Source organism: Varanus komodoensis, unplaced genomic scaffold (genome assembly GCF_004798865.1).
Source record: "Varanus komodoensis strain SLA01 unplaced genomic scaffold, ASM479886v1 scaffold59_1, whole genome shotgun sequence".
Taxonomy (NCBI): Eukaryota; Metazoa; Chordata; class Lepidosauria; order Squamata; family Varanidae; genus Varanus; species Varanus komodoensis.
Genome location: NW_025336221.1, coordinates 2,271,708 through 2,289,478, shown reverse-complemented (window position 1 = coordinate 2,289,478; position 17,771 = coordinate 2,271,708). Strand labels below are relative to the sequence as shown.

Genomic DNA, 17,771 nt, shown 5'->3' with positions numbered 1-17,771 from the left:
TATTGTAATTTAGCTGATTGTTGGGAATTCTGGTGGACTGAGTATGTTTGTGGGTTCTCTGATGGGAGCATGAAGTATCCTAACAATGTCTGTTTTAGAGTCAATGGCTTGCTGTATGCGCATGCGTGTGCGCGTACACACACACACAGAGGTATAGGGACCACCACAGGGAAATCCCACTATGTATCTCTATTGCCTTGGCTATCAGTGAACATCTGATATTCTCTGGGATAAAGTAATGTGCTTAATTAGGGGGAAATTATTCTGCTCACCTCTGAAGCAGTGCCCTAATTCACAGGTCAGCTCTGGAAAAGCAACTAGCAAGCTGCATTATGCTGCCATCCCATTACAGAGCTCATAGTCAGAATGTTAACCTGCTTGTGCACCTAGCCTTACTTCAGTGCTGTTCTTTAAAAGGAAAAGCAGCTTTGGGAAAGAGGAAGAATGCTCAGCTTCTTCCATTTTGGCTGTTATTTTCTGAGGAGGAAAATACCTGTCATAAAATGCAAGTATGCATTTAGGATCTTGTACGAAGTGCAGTACTTGAGGAAAGATGGCTTACAAGAAACAGGTTATACAGAAGCTTCTTCCCTCTCAGTGTTTTTCCACTCAAAGTACCCCCATCCTGCATGCCTCATGTACTTGCTTTTTAAAAAAGTAAAGAAAATCACTGCATATTTGCATGTAATAATTAGCCCCTCACATTTGGCAGATTTGCACTAGATGAACTGGTGGGTGATTGAATGAGAATCATAGAAGCAAAAGGGCATCCACAAAATTTAGTAGCTTCTGCCTCTGCTTGCTGTACCTTCCCTCTGTTTCCATCAGCTTATTCCAAACAAAGTCATGGCATGAGACTTCAAAGGGAATAGGAACAAACAGCCTACAGTTAATTTCTAGTTTTCAGTTGCTTGCTGGCTGGTGGGTGACACGTAACATCATCTGAGTTATTTACATCACAGCATAGCACAGCAGATATTGTTTCTGAGGCTTTTAATTGGAATGTTTATGTTTTGCAATGTGTCAGTTCCTGTCGCCTTTAACTAATACTGAATGATCTAATCTCTGTCTCCTAAATGAATCTATATTAGCTACATTAGAATAACCCTGTAATTAAATTCACACACATACATAGGCTGAAAAGGAGCAGACAATGCTATCTGCTAAATAAAGCTGAACAAAATCATATTATGGGTGGAAACACATCACCATCAGTTGGTTTTTTTAGATGTGTGGGTAGATGTTAATCTGAAATTAGTTTATAATTGTTAAAAGAGGATAAGCCCTCTGTTCCAATGCAGTTTTGAAGACACAAACATATTTTCATTTTTATTTTGCTATTATGTTCCTTTGTTTCACAGAAAAAGACAATGGATGTTTACAGGAGAGAGGTAATTTCTTTTTCACTTCAGTAATAAATACTAATCAGTGAGTGTTTTTATTAATACTGATAACCATCAAGCCCTAATAAAAGCATCCATCTTTTAGATGCACTATATAAAAGTCTATTGAAATAGTCTGCAGACTGCTTGGGGGCACCACACATGCTTGCCATGTTCAAGGCTATGTCTGGGTGATTTTCTTTTTTAAAACATATGAATAAAATTAAATCAATTGGATTTTCATTCTCAGGCTGAGATCACTGTATAGCCTTTAAGTACACCTAGGCAGGTAAAGATTCTCGGAGAATTTACCATCAGGGTTCACTCCCATTCATCCTTGGCTTGGCTTCAGCTTTTAAAATAGTAGCTCAAGATGTCTGGTTCCTAAAGTAGGATTCAAATGAGTTTAAATTCCTATTTCTCTCATCTGCATATTCTTCAGTGGACTGGCAGTTTCAGAATCACTCAGACTTGCATGCAGGGTTTTTTTTTTAAACTTTGAGCAGATTTGTGCAAATTTGCAGCTGAGCTAATGTGGATGAACACAGATGAAACAAATTTCTCATATGTTCCTTTAAAAAATCCAATTATATGAATGAGCAGACAACAGAATGAAAGATGCCTTGACAATCCATGAAACAAAATTCATACATCCCAAGCCTAAGGCAGAAAAGCCCAATTCCCCCACCCTCATGCTCCCCAACTTACCTCCTGCTTTCACTGACATGGCAGAATATATACTTAATTCTGTTATTTAGTCATGTATGATTTGGTAGCTAATGAATGGCTACTTCATTTTATTTGAGAGTAGGAGCAGCTCTTTGCCTTCCTTTCTCAGCTGGAATTACCAACCCGATACCACAATGGGTGCATTGCACTGAGTCACTTACATGCCACTTAATTTCCAGTCCCTGCAGTTCATGCACATGTATGATTCTATCCCATGCTGACCCTGCTTTTCCATGTCATCAGTCAAGGGTGGGCAACTTGTAGCCCTCTAGATGTTTGGCCTGCAACTCCCATTATTCCCCTCTTATGGCCTCCAGCATGTTTGCACCTACACACTACAAGTCTTTAGGTCAAAACATCTTGAAGGCCACAAGCTGACCACTTCTGCTGTAGATGGAGGTGCTTGTAGGAACAGAACAGGTGGAGCATTTTGTGTTGCAGGACGTGTTCAGGGAAGCTGCAGTAATTTATGTTATTTCTCACACTTTCAGCTGAGAAACTGCACACCCTCTTAACTTACCCTGCAAGAAGGTGTCTTCTGAGTACTAGCCTAGGCATCTTCCCGTGGTGCGTTAATATTATGGAAGAATATTCCTTTTTAATAGGGGAAATTTTCATTAAAGTGCTTGTTTTTCTGCTAACATAATGAAAACTGTGTGCCTTCGCAGATCATGTACTACCAGCAAGCCATCATGAAGACTACAGTAAAGTCATCTGTCTCCTTGGGAGCGTAAGTTCTCATATTGTTTATGCCAAATGACTTCAGATGCCCTCCAGATGACTTGGCCTACTATTCCCATCTGCCCTCACTGTTGGCTGTTATTCCCTTCGATTGATTAGCAATCATGCATTTTTCCCCAAAAGATACTTTTAGCTGGGGATTTGTTTTAAAATAAAAATGTCATGACTAATGCCTGTCTTGAGCTTACTACTTATGACCTGGAGACATGGCTTTTTAAGCCCAGATAGGCTGGCAAGGGATGTGATTGTTCTATCACAGGGTTGAGCAGCATGTTTCGATGGAGGGCTGCACTGGTGGCTGGTAAGTCCTTTGGGAATCAAAGTGAAGGGCGGAGCTGTAAATAGATGGGGCCGGAAGTTTTACAGACACTTACGAAGCCGCACTTCCTACAAACCCACACACACCCTGCTGGGGTCCTCCTTTAGGCCTATAAAAAGCCCCAGAATATGATAGTCTAGTAGTCAGACTGTTGCCAGATATCTGAACACAGCAGCAACAACATATTCTAGGTGGCACTCCAGTAGCTGTGCTCACAGGGCTGAGCACAGAGAACGTGGCTGCTAAACTGTCCCCCTGAAGCTTGTTAATAGGCCCCAGGAACAATCCCGTCAGCAGTGCTGCTGATGTCAGTGAAATTGGAGGCATTGTACAGACCATTGCAGAGTAGCAAGTCATGGGCAGTTCAGTGGAGAGACCCTTCCTTCCTGAAGGGCTGCACATGGCCCAGAGCCTGCAATTGTGGCAATACATTTATGCATTTCCCCAAATAAATGGCTTCTGTGTTGTTACTGCACGGAGTTAGCCATAGCCTAGACACAGAAGACATGCTTTACATGCAGAAAGTCCCAATTTCAATTAAAGCTAGACAGAAATTTTCAGCATAGGCATATTTGCCCATTTATGGGGAGAAGGATTAAAAAAAAAACTTTGCACAAGTTAATAAGCAATTTATCCAAGATGTTTAACCTTTCCATAAATGGCTAGCCCATCTGAATCCTTACCAATATTATTCCCAACACTAATATTCCCTTATTTCGACAACCCAATGAAAGGAATAGCTATTTGAATAGTAGCTATTTTAGACAGGGAACAATAGTCCATTTTTAGAGCAACCGGGACGTGACAGAAGTTGCTTAGGCACCCTCCCCTCCTGCTTGAGGCAAAAGAGGGAGAAAGGAACAGCACCACTCAATTCCTCTTCTGCTCCCTTGTGTGTGCCAAAGGGACACCCCTCATGCTGCTGCTTGCAAGCCAGTGGCAGGGGTAAAAAGTAGCGAGGAGGAGAGCTGAGGCAAGGTGGCACTGGTCCCCCCTTCCTGCTGTAGGTTGCTGCTTTGCACAGCACTGCCCACTGGATTCTTGCCCCTGCCACTGGCTTGTGAGATGTGCTGGGGGGATGGTTGCTCTGGCAAACAAGAGGGGTGGCACTGGAGATGCGCTCTGCTCTTCAGCCCCCGACTCGGCACTGCCGCCACCCAGCTGCTTCTCACCCTGCTGTTCTTGTGCGAGGGGCAGTATGGAGGAATCCGCTGCAGTGAGCCGCCCCCAGCTTGGGGGGGATCCACCACCCGGTGCATTCTCACTGCTTCTGCTTGTATGGGAGTGGTGCCGGTGATTCAATGGAGAGGCACTCTCTTCTCCCAGCGCCAGCCAGCTGATTGCCCACTGCTGTCCCAAAGAAGAAGTGTAGGGCAGGAGACAGGAGGAACGGGGACATCTGGCAGGCATGCCAACTGGCAGCTGTTCTCTCTGGTTAGCAGTCTGGCAAATGCAGCAATGGGGTGCTCTTGTCAAATGGCCTTATGGTTCTGGCCTCAGTACCATGATGAGCTGTGTTCTCCAGTTCAGATAACACAACACACAATAGCAGTACTGAAAAATCCTAGAACAGACCATTGTTTCTGTCTGTGGTTTCTCAAAATGAAACATTCCATGCTGAAATAGCACAGTGAGGTTTTTGTGACATGACAAACCAAAAAGGGTAGACTGTCGCAGCTGCCTCACAGTTGTATCATGTGAACACGCCCTGTCTGTCCATCTTCATTTTGACTATTGGTGAGGACAAGTAACAAGATGTGACAGCATTGTACTGGTGGACCACATGAGATCAATCATTCAGAAGGACTGATGTCATGCAGCACTATGTGATTCCAAGCTGCAGCTCTCAAGGTACACCTTGATGTTGCACATAGGCCAAGTTCATATGCATAGAACAAGATTAAAGGAAGACTCTTGCCCAAGCTCACATGATCAAATTCATTGTTCTTCTAGTAAATAATACACTCAGGGTAAGTTCCCTCATTAGTAGTTTCTTTTGTGTTATATGATCCAAGAGCCTGAACTAAGCAAGAAAATTTCACCTATATTTAATTCCATCATTTTTTAGTTCTTTAGTTATTATTCTTACTATTTAGAATATATTATTCTTACTAAGAAGAATATATTATTCTTATATTTTTCTTGATAGTGGTTCTGGGAACAGCATTTGAAAATATTTGAAATGTTGTACCACCTATTATTGTTTTCACAGATAGTCCTCAGAACAAATTATCACATTCCGTAAATTTGTGTAACTGCTTTCTTTAAAAAAATTCCTTTACATATAGATTCTCAGCAAATTGGTTTTCCCAGATTTACAGTTCTTGATATTACTTTTACCCAAAGAACATCATGAGCTAATTTTGAAATCCCAAGACTGTATGCTTAAGGGATATGTACTGGCAAGGAATCTTCTTCAGCAGAAGCAACCTTCCCCAAACTGGTGCCTTACAGATATGTTTGGACAGCAGCACCCAGAATTCCTACTCAATACCCCTGCTGGATGGGAATCCTGGGAGTTGCAATCCCAATGCCTCTGAAGGCTGCCAGGTTGGGGAAAGCTGATCTACAGGACATTTGCTTATCTAAGTGCCCTCCAGAAATATTGAACTAGAATCCCCATCAACCTTAATTGGCCATGCTGGTTGGGGATTATGGGAGCTGCAGTTAAATATATCTGGAGTACATTAGGTTGGGGAAGATTGATTTAGAGGCAGGAGTTCTGTGCAGTTTCAAAAGAAAATGAAGCTGTTCCCTGCTTGTTGACATGCATGAACAAGCTGTGGTGGAAGGAACTGCCAGAGGTGATTATCAAAAAGCCCAGGTGCGTGCCTCCACTGGAGCAAGAAGACCTTAGGTTCTTAGCCAAGTTCCTGAGTTTGTGTGAAAGATAACAAGGAATTGGATATTTACCAGATTGAGCTTCTGCCAAGAGATAGAAGTCCAATTTCCAGCAGGTGATTATTTGATTAGTCAACTGATTGTTTAGGAACAGCATCTGGTGTGTCTCTTCGGAGGTGCTAGCACTTCTGACTGCATGTGGGACATCTCATGCTTGAATTATTGCCCCTTGGGAGGGAAAACAGAAAACTAGCACAGCTCCCTGCCAGACCAGCTGTCCATGGACAGATTATCCTTGATGTGGTATGCATTCATACATGTGGTCCCACACTTAACATGGTAAAGTCCAGGAAGGGCTATGCCATGTGATACGCAGAATGCATAGTTTAGCCTGGATTTTCCTATAGTCATACAATATTCTAGAGCATCTTAGTCATGCTTGAAACTGACTTTCTCAAGGAGTTATACCTATTTTGTGAAATAGTGTTTACAAAATGACTTCTTGGTGAGGTGGTGTTACAATTTGCATCACATTAACACTGAAATGTTGTTCCATGTTGTAAAGTCGCCCAAGATCTATATTAATAGTCACCTTTGTTCCTTTTCCATTGTTTTGTTTAAGATATTGCCCACAGATGATCAACCTGTTTTCATGTCCAATATTTTCAGAATAGTGAAGTACAGTGAACAATTCCGCTCCAATGACCCCATAATTTCAGGATGCCTCCCCGGTAACCCCTGGCTTACGGATGATCTTGATTTTTGGGAGCTCAATGCAAAGCTGTACGTATTTCATTTTCTGACTTGCACTGAGGCTACCTGATTTGTACTCCTTTTTTTTAAAACCTCAGAGCAACTTTTATATTTTCACGGACTTCTATTTTCTTGCTGTTCTTCTTTCCTGCTTAATCAGTTTGGTGAGTAGGGTTGCTGTTTCTTCATCTGGAGATGGTGTCTATCCCTTTAAAGGATACAAGCCAGAGAGGGAGAGGATGCTGGTGCTCTGCTTCTTGCCCTCCTGCTCCATTTATTTTATTCTCCTTTTCTTTCCACTTTAGTAAGTGAAATTTTAGAGCAGAGAGAGCAAAAGGACTGATAGACCAGTAGGTAAAGTAGCAGTATCCTTTTTGATCTCTCAAGGCTTTTAAAGCAGAGGTGTTGAACCTCTTTCAGCCCAAAGCCTGAATTTAATTTTGGAGAAACTGCCAGGAGCCAGATTACAGTGGTGGGTGGGGCTGAATATAAAAAGGACAGGGTATTTCTGCTTGAAGTTCTTACTGCCAATAACTGAGCACTTCAGCCTTTTAGGATTGGGAAAAACTGTACAAAAGCTAAGAAGCCACCAAATGATTGGTTGGAGAAAAGGCAGAGGAACCAGAGCAAGAGGGCATGACCCTCTGGGAAACCTCAGAGGACCCCAGGCAGGGCAGATTTGGCCTACTGGTCTGAAGTTCAACACTCCTCTGTTTTAAAGGAGTGACAAACACCATATCTGGGTGGAACTTTGCAATATCATATTGGTAAATTTTTCCTTTTGTTGTTGCTAAATATATACAGATGTGGCAGGCATAATTTTCTATGGAAAGCAGAAGAGAGAAATGTGTAATGTGATGGAACAATCTGGTCAGTAGGTTTTACAGTCACATTACAAGCCCAATTTAAAAAGAGTCACTTTTAGCCTCATATGTGTGTGGTGTAAGAGCTGACAGAGCATTGAATGGAAGTGCATTCTTCAAAATGTAATTTGGATTCATGCTTTGTTCTCTGACAATGAAGATAGCACCAGCTTGGTGGAACAACTAAATTGTCAGTCAAAGAAGATCATTTGGGTATAATGATCTTGTTGTATGAAACAGTAATTAAGTAACTGTTTAGACCACTAAACAATCACTCAAGAGCATATAATGGCATATTGGAAAGTGGGGCAGAGGGATCTCTTTCAGTGATTTATCTGCAATTAAATTTTTTGCAGGGTGGATATCCCCACCAAAACACGTGTGGAGAGATGGGCTTTCAATTTTAGTGAACTGATGAGGGATCCGAAAGGCCGGCAGAGCTTTCAGCTGTTCCTGAAGAAAGAATTTAGTGGTAGGTGTGAAATTGAGCTGGCTTTCCCACTTTTCTGTCTCTCCTTTTCAGTGTAGTAGGATAATGATGTTACACTTGGCTAGCTGAGATGAATTTTATTTGCACAGAAAAATATTCCCTCTCTTTACAAGGTGAGGTGATCTGAGGTCATGGGGCACACCTGCAAAGCAAACAAAGCTGTCACATAGGTTCGGCTCATGGACTTCATAGCTAGGAAGCCATCAAGTGTTTCAGGACACAAAATAGCAATATTAATCACAGAAAGGGTTCTGCTGCTTATTGAAATGGTTTTCTCCTTACAGAAAATTATTTAAGGACTTCATATCCATTGCATTTACAATATTTATACACATGAATCTATAACATACTATGCTATTTCTTTTACCCTTTTGACTAAGGGGAAAATCTGGGGTTTTGGGAAGCATGTGAAGATCTGAAATATGGAGATCAATCCAAAGTGAAAGAAAAGGCAGAAGAAATTTACAAGTGAGTGAAATATGGTGCTACAAAAGTCTTTTCCTAACTTGCTTTGTTTATTGTTACAATTATATAGTTATATTTTCTAGTTTTTATATAAATTATAATATAATATTTATATTATATTTATATTTATAAATATAAAACTATATTTTATAGTTATATTTTAATAGTTTGAGTGACAATTTTCTTTTGCTGTGTTGGAGAGGATTTTAAAGCATTGGCCCTTCATGAAAATTCAGGTTGGATAATCCCTTGCATGATCCAGTAGCAATTCGATCGCACCCACAATATATTAACAAAAAGCTACATTAAAGAGGGAAGAATGGTCATGGAAACCTATTCTAAGTATGTGATGGTAGGCATGCTTATGTGGAAATAAGTTCTGTGAAATCTGGTAGTGCTGGAATCTTATTCAGAATTTTGCCTCCCCCACTGCCTAACATTGAAGATTTAAATAGACACATGTTCCAAGACCTTTTCATTCAGGAGGCTTTAGAATATTCTCAAATGTCAGTTAAAGTCACTTAAAAGATTCTTAATGGTGTGGTGTTGGTCTCCACAGTTACAATAGTGCTGAACATCATTAGCTGTAGGTGCAGGATTTGACATATGGGGACCTTTACAATATCAGTTTGTATCAAAGAGCAGAAAACACATTCTCTTGATTGAAGCAGAACATTTAGATCTGCCTTGTTATATGAAGAAAATCTCTGAATTTCTCTCCTACTATACTACACAATTCTCTTCTTCATTATTTTTAATTTCAGAACTTTCCTGGCACCAGGAGCAAGGCGCTGGATCAATATTGATGGCACTACTATGGGCATTACAGTCAGAGGCCTCAAACACCCTCATCGCTATGTCTTAGATGCTGCACAGACTCATATATACATGCTTATGAAAAAGGTTTGTGATCGTTGCATATACATCTAGTTGTCTTTTCAAATGGCTTCAGCATAACTCTCATACAACCTGTTTGAAAGAAAAAGTATAATCCAAATCCACCCTATTGAATCAATGACCTATTTCAAGGTGTGATAGATGAAAACATATGAAAGAAACCCATATTTTGGGACAGCTCAAGTGGGGTTGGCTGATGCTTCGTTGTGCCCATACCAAAATACTAAGAGTATATTCTTTGTTGAGAAAAGAATGATGCATTCTTTCTGCACAAGAAGATGCTTTTGTAAGCATTAAGAATCAAGGACCTTTCATGTTTGCAGTGACGGTACTTTTGAAAATCTGGGCAATGTCTACTGGCCTTCATTGTTCCCATTTGAACCCAAAATTAGATAGAACTAGAGTTCTTGATTTCTCTGACTATTCCTTATTGATTATGTCATAAGGATTCTACATTCCCCATTTTTTACAAGAAGGTCTCTCTCTTTGCCTGTATGTCTAATCTAAGACAAATAGCAGCAGAAGCAATGGCCCAAGTAAAGAAAAAGTTTTTTGTGTGAATACAAAAATCATAGGTCCATAATTCTAATTAATGGAGAATTTACAAACATTATAGACATACAAAAGGGCACAAGACAAGGATGTCCTTTATCACCACTGTTGTTTATATTGATTCTAGAAGTGTTAAATAGAAATATTAGAGATGATATGGATATTAAGGGCACTAGAATCAGAGATGAAAGCTATAAATTGCAAGCATTCGCAGACGACTTAGTTTTTATAACTGAGGAACCCTTGGTAACAATGCCTAAACTCCTACAAAGGATTGAAAAATATGGCGAGGTTACTGGGATGAAAATAAACAGAGACAAGAAGAAATTGTTAGTAAAAAACCTTATGTTGGAGCAGAGAAAAACCCTGGTAGAACAAGTAGATCTTCAAATTGTTAAAAAGGTTAAATACTTGGGAATTCTTCTTACAGCTAAGTGTACTACATTGAAAGAAGATAATTATGACAAACTATCTAAGGAAATTAAGTGTGCCTTGGAAAAATGGGCAAATCTGCAGTTATCCTTGTTGGGAAGAACAGCACTAGTTAAAATGAATATATTACCAAAGCTTTTGTTTTTATTCCAAATGATTCCCATAAAAATTGATAAAATGTTTTTTGATGATTTAAACACTCAAATTTTGAGATTTATATGGAAAAAGAAGAAACCAAGGATTAAATTAAAAATGCTCCAGGAGGCTAAAGGGAATGGGGGTTTTGGTCTTCCTGATTGGAAGTTGTATTACCAAGCCTCGGTTTTAATGTGGCTAAAAGAATGGATAACTTTAAGAAAGAAGAGAATCTTGTATCTTGAAGGGCGTGACTTGCAAATGGGTTGGCAAGCTTATATGTGGTATGACAAGTGTAAGGTACATGGTTGTTTCTCAAATCATTATATTAGGAAATCACTAATGTCAGTGTGGGAAAAGTTAAAGACAAAACTGTATACTAAATTACCAAGATGGGTTTCGCCTATGGAAGCTCTCGGATATCCAAATGCATTGAACTTTGATACGATCGTGAGATATGATGATATTTTGGATAATGATGGAGGATTAAAATTGAATCAAATACAAGAACAAGGAATTAATATTTCTTGGTGGCACAAGGTTCAAATGCAATCGAGATATGCCAAAGATCATAGAATGTGGGGCTTTTATAAGGAGTCAACAGCATTTGATCACGTGATTCTTCAATCTGATGAGAAAATGATTAAAAGATAGTACAATTCCCCACTGGAGAGGAGAATGGAAGATGAACAGGTTAAGGAAACTATGATAACGTGGGCACAAAATTTTGGATATAATATTGAGTTAGAGAAATGGCAAAAACTGTGGGAAAGAAATATTAAAGTAACATTAGCAACTTCATATAAAGAAAATTTGTATAAAACGTTTTATAGATGGTATTTGTCTCCAAATAGGTTAGCTAAGATGTTTCCAGATATGTCAAATGGATGTTGGAAATGTAAATACAAATCAGGTACTTTTTATCATATGAGATGGATTTGTGATAAAGCAAAAAAGTATTGGATTAAAATACACAAATAGCTTGAGGAAATGTTACAAAAACCTTTAACATTTAAACCTGAAGTTTTCTTATTAGGCATTGCACCTGATGATCTTAGTAAACAAGCAATGTATTTGACTCTACATGTAACTGCTGCGGCGAGGATTGCATTTGCCCAACACTGGAAGAGTGAAGAACCACCTTCCGATGAACTGATTCTAAAAAAGATCTTGGACTGTGTGGAAATGGATAGACTGACTTTGTCACTGAGGGAGAAAGAAGATACAGACTTCTATCAAACCTGGGATTCTTTTTATTATTGGCTAGAGGAACGGGACTATGCATAGACTTAAACATGTTTATAGTTTAATATAAAAAGAAAAAATGTGGGGGGCTGACCCAGTAGGTCTGATGTTTTTGATGACTGATGCTTTTTAGTTTCTTTTTGTTAGGTATATTAAGAATAAAACTTATTCACAGGAAAAAAATCATAGGTCCATGCAGATGAAGGCATCATCTAGGCCAATGGAACATCCATGCCCAAGGTCAAGACTACCCTCTCTCTCCCATCCTCAGTCTGTCTGTGCCATTCTGTCTACAGTAGACCACACACGGGAAAGATGCCCTGCATGACTTGGGCTGATATATTAAGCCATAGTCCTCAAATATTCATAGCACAGAAACTTCAATAAAACATTTTCCACTTCTGATTTGCACTCATAAGGTCTTAAAACAATGTACTTGAGAAATGGAGGACAGATACCAATGATATGCTTAACCCTTGTTGAATGGTTTGGCAACTGAGAAGAAGACTTAATAGTCCCCAGCTTTAACTCCAGGGACATTAATTTAACTAGTGGTTTTCATAATGCATATTTAATGTGGGGGTGAGATTATCCTCTGCCCCCACCCTCATTCCCAGCCTCTTTGACTCCTAAACAGCTGTAAGGAGAGATGATTTTAATTAGGATGCTTGTAATCTATAACTACTGGTTTCTCTTTCTTCTCCCCAGTAGGATTCTTATGGTCGCTATTTAAAGTCTCCTATATACAAGGAAATATTGTCCAAGGCAATTGTACCACAGGAAGCAGTGAAAAAAAGGCAAGTCCATTTGGGTTTAATTAAGAGTTATTGTTATTGGTTTAAATGAGGGCACTAAAAACAAAGAACCAGAATCCGAGTAAAAATGACTATGACTTAGGTACTTGCATAATTTAAAATAAATGTTCTGCTTAAAAATAAAAGTCTGACTTAGAAAACCCCTTTTGCAGTAAAGTATCTGCCCATGCTTGCTTCCAGGAAAAATTAGGTTGATCACTGAGGAAAAACATACAAATTTCCCTCTTTCCTGGTTGCATAAAAATAGTTGTCCTTGCACCTGTTAGTTGTCATGGGAACCATCCTACAATAACCCCTGGGACTAATTTGTTGACACAACAACTACAGTCGTAATATATATGTAGCAGGGACATACAGAACCTTCCCCCACAAAGCATAACTTGCATTGTCTCAAATTACCCATGTATTGCAGAGGGGGCAGCTAGGGTTGAGAAATAACTGGCTTCCTTAAAGGCTGGCCAGTGAAGACTATGAAGAGGTAAGAGTATAATGTTTATCAATACTGTGCACTTCACCACACATCATAAAAGCTGTGTAAAAGAAATAGTGGGTGAGGATGCTCTGGAAAGGGAAACCAACAATCCCTTTGTAATATTGCCCCTATTTTCTAGACTTCATGGAATCAACCATAGACACCTCCATATTAGCCCTTGATAACATCACCATTTTAAGAAAGCACATGCACATAGATACTTAGCTATTTGACTTGTATATTTATCTCAGTTGCTCACCTGCCATGATTTGGACTTAATTTTTAGTGAACCAGAAGAGATCACTTCTTCCTTCCAAGGGGACCCCTTCTTTACAATTTTCCTACCACTTCTCAAGACCTATGGGTGCTGGAAGACATAGCTAAAGATGTCAACTTAGAAGCACCCTCACTCTATTTAATCCAGATGTCCCTTTTGCTATCCAGGACTAAACTCTGCAGGTTTTTTAAAAAATACAGCTACTCACAGTGCTGCAGGTTCCCAGTAAAAAGCATGCCTGTGTGCTGTGCTAATTTGACTATGATGTCACCAACATATTTTGCACCCTCCATCATCTAGAACAGGGGTCTCAAACTCAACTTACCTGGGGGCTGCTGGAAGTAGAGTCTGGGTGAGGCTGGGCTGCATCAAGCGGTGGTGGTGGGCCACTCATCCCGCGTCGCTCCCAGAGGCCGGCCTGGGCGCCGCTGGCGCTTTGAAGGCCGCAGGGCCCCTCCCCCGTGCCCCACCCGGCCCGGCAAGGGGCCTGCGGGCCGCGAGTTTGAGACCCCTGATCTAGAACATTTTTACATCTCTTTTAATAATGTCTCAACTTTAATAACAAAAAGGATGGACATATATACTGGTAAATTTACATGCTGCTTTTTTAAAGAAAGTAAAAAGTCTTCCTCTCTGAATTATGGAAAAAGGACAGTCCCGACAGCTGGTTAGAATGTATGTCTGCCATGCAAACTGCAAAGCCAGGAGCACAGTCTGCAGGTGGAAAATATAAAATTTCTTTTTAAATGTTATATTTAACTCCATCTTAAACTGAAAATACATTTTATATTTCTAACACTCTATGCTATAATAAATATTTTCCTGCATAGCATTCTGTGATCAATTTTAGATGAAGATGCAACTGATACTTAAAAAACAAAACCAACTCCAAATATATTAATGATTTTTTAAAAGTCCTGCTTGCTGCTTCCCTTGATGGCCTTTAGATGGCAGGACAAGGCCATCTTTTCCCAATAAGCCTTTGGAATATTCTGACTGCTTCTCAATTAAAGCTGCTTTCTACTTCTCTGGTTTCAATGTTTTTCATGCTTCTGGTTTTGTATTGGATTTGATCCAGACAAAGTTAGTCAGGTCTTTATTTCATTAAAATCAGTGTGCTAAGTTATTCGCGACTAATTGAGAGCCAGTGTGGTACGGTGGTTTGGGTGGTGGATTGGGAAGATCTGGGTTCTAGTCTCCACTTGACCATGAAGCTTATAGGGTGACTTGGGGCCTGTTGCTCAGTTGCAGGCTAACATACTTCATAGGTTGTTCTGAGGATCATACAAATCATCTTGGGTCTCTTCCAATATGGAACAATGCAGAGATTGTTGTTGTTGTTGTTGTTGTTGTTGTTATACTCAAGTTGATTTATATGAAATTGAAGTATAACTAGCTTAGTCTGGATCCATCTTGATGTTTTTATTCTTGTAAACCTCTCTGGAGGATACTTTTAAAAAATCACCATTGTCATTATTGTTATTGTCACAATGTGAGGGCCAAACTAGATGCTATGGCAGGGGACTCTCTACTGAATATCTCTCAGGATCTCTGCTGAATACCTTGGAAGTGATGGAGGTGGAAAGATGATTTTAAGCAGTGGGCAGGGAGGACAGCTCAGATGGCTTTTTGCAGTAGAAATCTTAATTTTGTATATAGTTAATAAGATTTCTCCAGGGTGCTTTTCTCTTGGCTGCGGTCCTTTCTGGTTTTGGGGTAGTGGATTGTGAAGAAACAGTAGTGGGCAGCAATAACAATTCAGCACCCTTTTCTCATCTGAAGCTCACCCTTCCAGTGCTTTACCGTTGTTTAGCAGGAGTATGTCTGCTACTGAGTGTGTAAACAGCCCAAGTGAGACAAGGGTTGCTATCACTGTTAATGTTTCTTTGAATGGTCAGTGTCAGTCAGAATGGCTTTTTCTTAGCAAAGCCATCAAAATGTTTCAGTGGACCTGAGACTGTTCTTAGCTCATGTGGATCATCACTGGGGGTGAGAGTTGTGGATCTGCCTAGAGAGAATTCATTATTACACTGTATAATGTTTGTCTAAACAGAGAATTGCAATAGTTTAATCAAAACCAGATTTTAGTGAAACCAGATTAAGCATGTGTTTGAACATTTTAAGTAAAATTGTAAGTGTTTTATCCATCTGTTTTAAGGCTGCTTCATATTTTGCATAGCAGTTGTGTTTGTTGTCACAGTACTTATGTTTCTTCCACTAAGCATGTAAAAGGGTGAAAGGCAGATGCATGTACCATCCGTATTCCTACCTTTACTACATTACTTCTATTTTATTGGATCTATGTTAATTTTTTATTATCAATCACCTTATGATTCCAAATACATTGCTTTTATAAGTATACCTATACACACTTACATGGGAATGGCACTGTTTGGCATCTGTCCATGGAATGGACATGATAGCTGATTTTAAAATCTGGAAAAAAAAAAACAAGACATAATTTGTGAGTTGACTATATTCTTCTTAATTATTAAGTCTTCTAAAATTCTGTATCACTATTTACTAAATTACTAGTAAATTCACATTCACTAGATATCCAATTCACAGTAATGCATGAGCTTGCTACACTAAGGCACAATCCTCTGGAATAATTCCATTTACTTTAATGGGCATTTTGATTTTCTTTTCCAGTTAATGGGCAGGACTGGTTTAACTTCAACCAGGCCCTTACCTTATGTGTGTCAAGGGAGTACACAGATTTTACTTATATTCACCAAGGATCATATCTCACAATGAAGGTTGCATGTGCCTATTCAGATGAATCTCTAAGTCGATTGCATGTCTGCTTTTAATTAGCATTTTTCTGAGACGTGCTATATCTATACTGCTTGTACAGGGTGCTCCTCCGTGATACCTGGCCATCAGCAGTACATTTTTCAAAAGCAACTATACTGTGTGTTTGTATCTCTGGGAAATGTAATCATGTTTTCTAAGAGGTGCTTTTGGAGTGCAATTCATGTTCTTCCTTTCATGGAAAAGGAAGTACAGGCAAGGCAGGTGCTTTACAGAAAATACTTACTATTTTATATTTCATATTTCTTTTTAGTGCAGTTGAGAACCGTAAGAGGAGAAACAAATAGGGAATCAGTACCACCACCACACACAGTCAAAGCTCTCTGGGTGCTTTACAGCAGTAATCATAGAATCATACACTCAAGTCACCCATCCAGATTCTCACCAGACCTGACCCTGCTTAGCTTCCAAGATTAAACAGGATCAGGCACTTCAGGCTATCTAGAAGCATATAGGGAATGGGAATGCTTTGTAGGCTTTCCAAATATGGTATGGAAAACTTTACTGGGGAAGAGTGTTTACACCTTGGCCTTGCAGCTAAGATGAAAAACTTGGCTTGCAGTCAAGTTAAATTGACAGATATATATCATAGAATTCTCCTTTGGTAAGTAGTTAAGTCCTTATGCAATTAATTCTGTCAGTTTCATCTTGTGAGTGTTTATCTCACTCTCTCTCTCTCACACACACACACACATACACACAGACACTCTTCCCAGTTCTGATTGCTACTGGGATTGCTACTGCTCACCACATCACAAAGCCTGGTAATTAAATGGTAAATGGTAATTACTGGTGCAGCCATATTTATAAGAAACATTCCCCAAGTGAAATGGTTGAAATAAAGCAATTTCATAATGACTTTGCTTCATTAATAAGCAACATGGAAGTTTGGCCCAAAAATTTAGAAAGGGAAAGTGGAAAAAAAGCATTGCAGTAGCCACAAAATGAAGATTCCTTAGGCCACTTGGACCTACCAAATTACAGTGTGGATAAAATATTTGCCCAGAGCTCAAACTTTGAGTTAGTGAGTAGATATAAAGCTGGGAAAGTGCTCTGCTATCAAAATATAGGCAATAATGCAAGTCTAAACGTATTTTCATGTTGAAAACCTTGTTGAAAAAGTAGGGACCTTATATTGCTTCCCAGGGAATGAAGCACAGCTTGAGCTATTAACATTAGTAACATCCATGCTGGCTGTTCTTGATATGGTTGTGGTTTAATGAGGATTTAGGGATGCATACTTGTAGTGTTAGTACTTGCACCTTAGAAAGGGAGGGGGGGGGGAGCCCAAACAGTGTATTTGGTTTTGGTTTATATATTCAGCATGCTGTCTCAGGGTTGTTTATCTGTTCACTTTCTCAAGGACTTATAGGATGTTTCAGTCTTAGTAGCTATCTTTGGATAATTTCCATTCTTTTGAATTTATCTGTGCAATGATGAATGCCTCCCATCAGAGATTGCGACTTTGTTTTTATTGATTTGATCATTAAGTGCACCTTCAAATTGTACATAGCAAAAGTTTGCTACATATACCACTGTTACACTGGGA

At 39.5% G+C, this 17,771-nt stretch overlaps 1 protein-coding gene across 1 annotated transcript in view; it reads left to right on the top strand.

Annotated features, from left to right (window-relative positions):
* The window catches only part of RGS9 (regulator of G protein signaling 9), a 57,845-nt gene that overhangs the window by 38,870 nt on the left and 1,204 nt on the right, over positions 1-17,771 (top strand). Inside the window, 7 exon segments of the mRNA XM_044449491.1 lie at positions 1,362-1,391; positions 2,780-2,841; positions 6,682-6,795; positions 7,985-8,100; positions 8,499-8,586; positions 9,348-9,486; positions 12,556-12,641. Of these exon segments, the coding sequence (XP_044305426.1) occupies positions 1,362-1,391; positions 2,780-2,841; positions 6,682-6,795; positions 7,985-8,100; positions 8,499-8,586; positions 9,348-9,486; positions 12,556-12,641 (635 nt within the window).